Below are 9,230 nucleotides of genomic sequence, written 5' to 3'. Positions count from 1 at the left end.
AACTCAAGAAGAAGAAAAATAGACTCAACAACTGAAAATAAAATATCCAATCTACAGCAATGCTACACCAACATAGCGTTTAGCAATTTAACACGTCAATCCAATAACTGATAAGCACAATTCTACAGGTGAAAAAAATCAGTTTTTCCCAGTGGAATCATTAAGTTGCATTTGTGAGTTCTGACAATTTCAATGCAACTCCCGATTTCCGAGTGCAACAGCTTCGATAATGTTTTCCCAATGTGCCTCAGTTTCAAATAAAATTTGTGAACCAGGATCATGTCAGCCAAAGTATTTTTATTGGTATGTCCAACATGCACATCTATGACCAGCACAAACTCCCTGTACCCCAATGAAAATTTCAAAAGATTGGAGTAATATGGCTAAATGACAAAATAGCTTCGCATCCAAATATCACGAACTCTGAAAGATAACAAATTAAGTGAAAGCACTGTTCTGCTCAGTCTTTCATACAATTATCCCATGAATAGCAGACAACACAACACTCAATTACCCATCCTGGGATCATCACATTCTCCATTGCAACAACCTTTCCTCACCTGGGAAGATAAGTAGCTTACCTACAATCAGTCAGGTCGCAAGGCAACCATTAAAGACAAGATCTTAATCAGGCTTATTGCTGATCTTCCTTTTGGACCCAGACTTTCACTGTCTTGTCGTTGTCAAGTGCTCCTGATGCAATCATGTTTTCCTTGGGGTGGCACGACACCGCAATGACAGTGTCAGTATGGCCTTCCAGTTTCTGCAAAATCTTTCTTGATTGCAGATCCCACAAGTAGACACACTTGTCCTCCGAGCCACTGACAATATACTTGCCATTCGTGATCGAAAATGCTGCTGGAATGCAGTACTTTGTGTTCACATGGCCAGTATATGTCTTTAGAAACTTTCCAGCTGAGAAATTCCAGAGCCTCTGCATAATAAACAATGCATGAGAAGACATCTTGTGTTAAGAAATACATTGAAGCATATTGCTAGACACTTGTTGAAAGAAAAAAAAAAAGGCACAGTCCCTCCACTTCATTCTAGTGTTCGTGTTTTGTTCCCATATACACGGAAGAAAAATCTCAGCCTCATGTGCTTCATTCATTGGACCGCAACCAATGTTTTGCCAGTCAATACCAATAAACAAAGGAATATAGCAGGCCTAAAGCACATGATTGGTGTTATACACGCCAACACATCCGCAGTGGCTCGATTGCATCAGCAGGAAACCCACATTGCCGTTGCAACTAGAGTCACTGAGCCATGCCATGTCACCATTACTGCAGGCATCTATAACCCCTACAAAAATATAATGTAATCAAAGGCAATCAATCGCCTGGCATTCTGTGGCTAGTAACATTCCTTGCTTTTATGGCCCCTCAAGAAACTAAAAATATTGACCTGCCCTATCATCAATTATTTGCTCCAATGAAGATACATAAATCTTTAACTAATACATTTAACACCAATTCATGTTCAGCTTCATGCATGATCAAGTCATGTTCTGGATTAATGGGATTAAATTACGCAATCAAATAATTTAAGAAAATATTATAAACATAAAGAGTCAGCATCACTTTTGAAAGAACAGAACTCCATACTATCTGTTCTTGGAAATAACTAACCAACAGTCCAACACATTTGAAATCCTGTCATACCCAAAGATCTAACCAACCTAACTATCTAGAACACCACACAAAAATTTAGCAACTTTGCTAATTCTAAAAGGAAAAACTTGCTTGAACATGTGCATACGTCAACATAACTTATTCATTTACGTTTAAGGAATTATATGAAAACATCAGTTTTGCAGTTGCCTTATTTACAGTGAAGCAATTAGCAAAACTATATTAGAAAAAAAAAAAGGGAGGAAAAATCCACCCAGCACTTAATTGTTCTCTTATAACAGCTGTTATTTTCCAACTGGGCAAAGTGAACTAAGGAACATACACAAAGAAGTAAACTTTCATCCATTATCTCAAAGACTGAACAAAATGTAACATACAGTTCCAATCTATTGAAAGTCGTCTTTTTGGTCGCCTACCTACCAGGGCATTAGTTCAAACATAATCATAAAATTGCCAACTCTACTCGGCATATCACAAGGCCACAAACCAAAAATATGCAAATCACTCACATCTACACCGCTGCAAGATTACATTTCAGTATATTGCTGCAAGCTCAGGTGCATGCCATGGCTGTAAAATACTAGTGTGGGGGGTCTGTTAACTCATCATGCCAAGGTAGCCTTGTTGGCACCTCAGGGGGTTCCAGAGGTAGCAAAAGTAGTCCCGAGTCTAGACGCAACATGCGAAAACTTAATCTCGAAGCAGCAGGCTATGGTTGACATTATATGGGGCATAAGCCTTACGACAGAAAATGAAGGAATTAAGATGAGAAATACCATCTTTAGCTCAGGCAAGTCAGCATTGACAGGGGCACTCAACCTAATTAGTCAACACAGATCACTGTAGAACATGCCACACGAGCCATACTGCTCAACCTCTAAGCTAGCTCCCCTTGCCTCCTCAAGGCACTGTGTCCATTGTGGTAGACAAATTCGCTGTTCCAGCATTCTATTTCTACGACAACCAGTCAACCACTAATGCTCAAGTTCTACAATCTGACAAACCTAGAGCAATCATTGATTCACGTAACCACCCAGTTGCAATTTCATATGCTGCAAGCTGAAATGTTATCTAGAAAGACAACACAAGAATGGGAAAACGAGAGAGAGAGAGAGTGCAATCAATTTTACACAACTCACCAGGGTGCTATCAAGGGTTGCCGCGAGCACGAACTTGCCATTGGGTGAGAACTTGGCAAAGGACACCGGAGGGCTCTCGTCGTCGATGAGGGTCTTGACGCAGTGGCCGGTGGATGAGTCCCAGACGCGGCAGAGCCCGTCGTAGCTCCCCGACACGATCATGGCTCCCTCGCGATCGAAGTCGACGGCGGTGACTGGCTCGGAGTGGGCCGGCAGCACGCGGAGGCACCTCCCGGACCTGACCTCCCACACGCGCACCGTCTCGTCGAAGGACCCCGAGGCGAGGACGTTGCCGTGGGGGCTGAAGGCGACGCAGAAGGCGTAGTTGGTGTGCCCCGTGAGCGTCTTGACGAGGCGCGCCCCGCCGCCGGCGCCGAGGTCCCAGATGCGGACGGTGCGGTCGTCGGAGGCGGAGGCGAGGAGGCGGCCGTCGGGGGAGAAGGAGAGGTCGGAGACGCCCTCGGCGTGGCCCTCGAGCTCGGCGACGGGAGCCAGGTCGGAGGCGGACCAGACGCGGAGGAGCTTGTCCGCGGAGGCGGAGGCTAGCAGGCGGCCGTCGGGGGAGAACTTCACGGTGGAGACGGCGCGGCGGTGGCCCGTGAGCGTCGCGCGGAGGGCGTAGCCAGGGGAGGGCGAGGCGTCGTCGGCCGCCGCCATTGCCGCCGATCGAAAGGGTTTGGGGGTTTTGGGAGAGTTTCCTCCTCCGAGATGGTCGTGCGGTGGTGTGAAATGTGATTTCCGTTTCGGACTTAAACGGTGCCGTGGCGTGGCGTGGCGACACAATGGGATTTGGATATCTTGGGCCCATTAGGTATGGATTGGTCTTTCATGTCCACCAGTGGTTTTAGCCCATTATTTCCAGCTACTCCAGACGGCCCATTTGTTTTTTTTTGTGGGGTGGGGGGGGGGGTGGTGTTCAGTTTTGTATAGGCTTGTCCTTTTGTTAATATCGATTTGCAAGTGTATAGCATTCGGGCTTTTGACGGTACATTTACCAACAGGTAGACACATTCTTTGCTTCCTGTTTACGATGATTCAAACGTATGTGAAAGAAACAGTAACGGAGGAAGTACTTTGACAAACAAATCAACAATGCAGCACGAATATAGTCCGCAATGTGATTCCACACAACATTCTCCTATTCACAAGCAGCTACGATACTACAGTCAGTTCAGGTTAGTTCCTCGTCTCAAAGCTCTCGAGACTTTTCTCTACTAATTTCATCAGGAAATCAGGCAAACCCCGCAACTGGGGTGATGGAACGGGACTTGTCCAACGACTCGGTCATTCACTCATCATCTTCCGCAGCATCTTCAACTTCATCCGGTAGTTCTATATCATCATCGCCAAGCGTATATCCTGACTCAGAGCTTGATGTCTTGTTCCTATCAACCCCTGCAGACCAAAAGTTGAGAGATCACAAACTATCAAAATCTACAAGCATAAGTGACAGTATCAACTATCTAGGGAAGAAAATTCGTTGAGACCAACCATAGACAAACTTTCACCAGTTCTTTGCATATACCAAATTCAAATGCCTAATATCAGCAGAAAAGATATTGACCATTTATGAGAGACATACCCTCAGAGTTAGATGAGTCCAGCAGATATGGGAGTTTCAGAAGCTGGAGAAAAGACTCAGTTTGCGGATTCCTGCAGGGAACTGTGTATAACACAGGAGAAATGCATTTAGCACAATTCAGAACTTTGATATGAAAGGAAACAGATTCAAACTAGATGTCAAGTATGGTCTTTATTAAAATATTTTCAAAAGAGTCATGAGATAATTGTTTGAAAGATATTAGAATTAGCATTCCGATGGAATTAGCAAATGTTAGAATCGCATAAATTTTGCACTAGTTTCGCCTTTTGATACAAGAACAATTGGATTGAAAGGAAAGTCGTGATGTAACACCAAACTGAGAGTGAACAGTTTGACTCAATAAACGCTTTCAGGAGAAGCTGGCCTTATTTATGACTCATAGTTCAGATGTGAGTATTCAAACTTACCTTTTATGGAGAGATTAGAGACTCGATAGGAAGGATTGAAAGATGGCGCAGTCTGGTCAAAATCAAAAGGCTTAGCCCCTCTAGCATTCAACTTGCTCCTGACCCATTGTCGGTCATCTTGAGTGTCAAGCTGCTCATCCCTGTAAGTAGAACAATTGAACAACTACAGATTTAATGCTGGCTGAAAATTTTCGGAGTACTGACTATATGCTAAAGAACAAAGACATTATATGCACCAACCGCATTGTAAACCGCATCCGCGTTAAAGGGAAAACACTGTTGAACTTTCGTGTTATTGCAAGCCATTCTTCATCATACTGGATTTCATATGGTCCTGGATTGGATGGAACGTCTATAACCTAAAATGGAATGGCATAACCTCAGAGACAAAAACGCACCACAAGACTTATATTCATAAATATCGAAATTATCCTGGAAGGAAATAAGAGCACCTGCAAAAAGTTGCGCCCAGGAAGGCACTTATCAAGTGCAAGAAACTTTGTTGTGGGTCCACCCTCTCCATGTTTGATGATGGCAGAAAACTTTGGAGATGTGCTGAAAACCAGTACGTCGTTTTAGTTTGTTTAGTAATTCAGCTGCAGGTTTGCTGCCTAGTGATCTATTGTTAACCTGAAAACATAAATAAACATTGACAATAGTATGATATTCAGATGCAGCAACAGTCCAGAAGATATATAATGAGTTAGGGGAGAATGAAATATGTATGGTGTAAGAAAGTGGATTCATCGAAACACCGCATGCCAAACCAAATCAAGGAAACCTAAGGACAGTAACCGTACAGGCCTACACAGCGGTCATCGTAGAACTGGCTTTCCAAATAAGAATACTTTTCTAGGCTCTGAGTAAAAGCAGATGGCAAACTTGAACTTAAAGGAGGTGGCAAGGTGCACAACTTCAAGCCAAAGAGAGAGCAGAGGCACCTGCAGGAGGGGGGAGGGATAGATTACAGAGCTGTCCCTAGTACAGGGAGTCAAGACTCAAGAGCCTGAAGGGAACCCCAAGTAAAGGAAGTCAATACCCAGGAGTCTGAAGGGAACAACAGATAAGTGCCCAGGTTTCACTTAGTTTTGGCAAGATTTAGCTCCCAGAAAAATGCAAGGACCAATACTTAATGGTCTCATATTATGGAACTGATAGGGCACTGATCTTAAATAAAGGTGTTTATTGCCTGTGAAAACTGTGACACCACTTGTTAGTATCACTTTCTTGGTTATGCCTCAAAATGCATCATACGGTATTCGGGCACACAAAAGTTAGAATATGTCTTGAGACATTTTTCATGACGTTATAGGTTATAGGAGTAATAATGATGCCATGGCATGAAGCTTTAACATAAGGCAAACCCTTAAGCTAGTTAAATTACCTCTTTTTCGAAGAACTCTTTCTCTGTAATGAGCTTCTGCCAGTCTCCATATTCAGTAATGCCCAGAGGCCAATCATGAGACAAGAATATATCTGAAGGCTCCTTCACATGCATGAGTTTGAGAACATCATAATGCCTTACGTGGTACACAGATCGTTTAGTGTCTTCAGTGTATGGAGGCCTCTCGTAGTGTCCTACAAAGGTAGCAATAAGTTTGGAGTACTCAAGTCTCAATGTGTAACGGCAGTTACAGTTGGACCATTTTTCATTAGTCTTCTCCTTTCAGGATATCTTCTAGATGCAAAGATTAAAAACATAACAAATGTCCAAAATGTCCCATGTAAAATAAAAACAAACTTGCCTAAGTGATAATCGTGTTGCTTATGTATTCCTGACAGTCCACCGATTCGGATGTTTCCAACTTAACAACACCAGCAAACCCCAAAAAGTATATGTTAGGTGCTGCCCATCCTCCATAGTACCTAATAGTAATAAAACCACAGCAAAAATAACAAGTATCACATTTTTCAATGAGCAAAGAAATGTATCAAATATAGATAAAAAAAAATTCAACACAAGTCAATATGGCCCTGTTTGGCACAACTGAAACTTATGAGCTTTTTCTGAAAAGCTGCTTATCTCAAAAGCTGCTTATATAAAAAACTGCTTATGGCTTCTGAGAAAAGCGGTTAGCTTATGGGCTTAATTCTAGACTCTCAGCACACCAGCTTTTTTCTCAGCCAGTATATCAACTTTTAGTTTATTTCACCAGAAGCTAGCTTATCAGAAAAGTCATAAGTTAGTAATAAGTTTGTCGTTTGTTTCAGCTTATCAGCTTATCTACTTTTCTGAGAAGCAGAAACAAACAGAGCCTATATCCAGTGATGAGGGGCTGTTAATATCCTGGTAATTGATTTCTAAACAAATTCACAGTTAGAAGCAAAAGAAAGCCCTAGTTTCAAAACAACTTCGTTCAACACCAAACTCTAATTACAGGTGCCATGAGACCTGGACTGTAGAGGTGGCTACTGAACACCATAGTTCAACAGATACTCAGACAAGAATAATCCCAACTAGAAGACCAAAATTTGAATTATGTTACAGAAAGAGTTCATAATACTGTGATTCAGTTTGCCTAATTTTGTCACAATCAATTCTAGTTAGTTGCTCTCAGAGTGGACCCCCAAAGATATGTTTAAAAACCAGGGCCAAAGAGAAATCGCAAATTTGTATCTCAAAAGTTGCATTGAGCATAAACAACAAAGACTCACAGTTCCCAGCGATAATTGGATGCTTCATGATTTCCACCGACAAAGATGGTTGGGTATGGAGCAACTGCTTGCCCTGAGTAGTACTTCCAAAATGAGTTCATGGCACAAAACTTTGGTGGGACGTTAACACACTGCAAATCAATCTCATTCCTAACAGCCTGGAACAATGCTATGCCAAGATGTGAGATATATTAACATCTAGGGAACTATTATCAAAAATTAACAAAAAGAATCACAGTTGTTTCCCGTATGTCATGCAAACGTCGCATTACTACTAAAAACCGCCCAATAACTGAGGAAGGAGAGCACACCTGGAAATCGCTGCAGCAGAGGAGGAGAACAATCTTGACGCCCTCGGTCTCCTCGAGCCGGTGCAGCGTGTAGTATACATTATCCAGCTCCCCGTGCATGCACCCCTCCACCGCGATCTGCAAGGGAGAACCCACTGAGGCATTACGTCGAACAGGTGGCCCGCGGACAAGAACAAACTCCGAACCGTGAATCCGCCTCGGCAGGCGCAGCGAGAGCAGGAGCACACTATACAGAACGGGGAGGAGGGATGCCTGCACTCACCCTCATGGCGCGCGGACTGGAGAAGGAAGCCGGCGCGAAGCGAGCGGAGCGCCGGGAGGAGCAGCCGGGAGAGGTCGGGACTCGAGGGGAAAAGGCGCGGGCTGCAAGAGGATGCTTTTTCGGGGTGGCCTTGTACGCTTAGGGCCCACTTGCAGAAGCAGCCTCGTGTGGTTTTGAACCGCAAGTTGGGCTCGAGACTGATCTCCGGAATTTCGGACGTAGTTGATTGTTAGTATATGTTGTTCTGACTCAGAGTCAGTAAATACGTAAAATCTTATAAAGAAAAATGTCAGTTTGTATTTATTATTATAGCTTAGTTTGATAAATGTAAATAAATGATCTTATTTTGATCTGGAAGTGATGTTTAATTTGAGTTTTATTTCATAACTTACCCTCAGTTAATATAGACTTTTCATATGCTCATACAGACAAACCCAATTATGATATAAAAAATATTTTCATATGAATAACAAATTATAATCCTAACTCTTACATCTATTTATATAATTTCAGATTCAATCAACTAATAAAAACTTAGTTTAACATATTCAGATAGATATAACTGATCAAATAATCTTCTTTTTAACAAATATAACTATAATAAGTATGTTTATATGGTACGGTTATAATAAGTATGTTTATACGGTACGGTTTTAAAAAATTCATCCGCAGCAAACAAAAAAAGGACCGTTGAAAAGTTAAAAGTCGTGTTCAGCTCTGTCTCTGACGTGGCAGCCAATCGTCAAAGAATCCTTTTGTTGCTATTTTTGTGTGTATATGTATGCATGAATATGCTTAATGTTAGTTTTCTGGTTGTTCAGGACCGTCTGATCAGTTGCTAATTCACGCCATTGTTTGTTGCCTAATCCGACAACACCGATTGAGATTTGATAGCACGTCAACGAGCTCTCATGTAAATCTCAAAAGAACAAGACGCAACATTGAAGATTTATCAGAGAGGAAAAAAGAAATACATACGCACGCACAGAGCAACAGATAGTAGGAGCAGTAGCGAGCATCTTTTATCTACATATTATCATGCACGTCATCAGAAATTAGAAAAAGGGGAAAGAAATCAACGTGCATCCGTTCCTTCGATCGGCGCATGCATCTCTCGTCTTTGTTTGTTCATAATTTGCAAACCAAAGAAAGCAAAACCTTGTTCCCTGTGCGTAATCACCCACGAGTCTACGGCGCATGGCTTCAAGAAGACCAGCAG

The 9,230-nt window shown here is 42.4% G+C and overlaps 1 protein-coding gene and 1 pseudogene across 1 annotated transcript; both read right to left on the bottom strand.

Annotated features, from left to right (window-relative positions):
- Nucleotides 1-400: 400 nt before the first annotated feature.
- On the bottom strand, nt 401-3,592 carry LOC133913202 (COMPASS-like H3K4 histone methylase component WDR5A). The gene is made up of 2 exons (XM_062356276.1): nt 2,774-3,592; nt 401-934 (listed from the first exon to the last, which is right to left on the bottom strand). Exons 1-2 carry the CDS (start codon nt 3,428-3,430, stop codon nt 635-637), a joined length of 957 nt encoding a protein of 318 aa, XP_062212260.1. The 5' UTR covers nt 3,431-3,592; the 3' UTR covers nt 401-634.
- Nucleotides 3,593-3,859: 267 nt separating this feature from the next.
- Nucleotides 3,860-8,255, bottom strand: LOC133913201 (lariat debranching enzyme-like; annotated as a pseudogene).
- Nucleotides 8,256-9,230: the final 975 nt, after the last annotated feature.

This window comes from Phragmites australis, chromosome 3, assembly GCF_958298935.1.
Source record: "Phragmites australis chromosome 3, lpPhrAust1.1, whole genome shotgun sequence".
In the NCBI taxonomy this organism is placed as follows: domain Eukaryota; kingdom Viridiplantae; phylum Streptophyta; class Magnoliopsida; order Poales; family Poaceae; genus Phragmites; species Phragmites australis.
Note: the sequence above shows the minus strand (reverse complement) of the source record. Positions and strands in the feature narration are given on the sequence as shown.

Bases quoted from the DNA above. Each gene is read 5' to 3' on its own strand.
- LOC133913202 (XM_062356276.1), bottom strand. From the start codon at position 3,430: ATGGCGGCGGCCGACGACGCCTCGCCCTCCCCTGGCTACGCCCTCCGC. The intron at 935-2,773 runs GTGAGTTGTGTA...TTTATTATGCAG, and splicing joins CAACCCTTGATAGCACCCTG to AGGCTCTGGAATTTCTCAGC.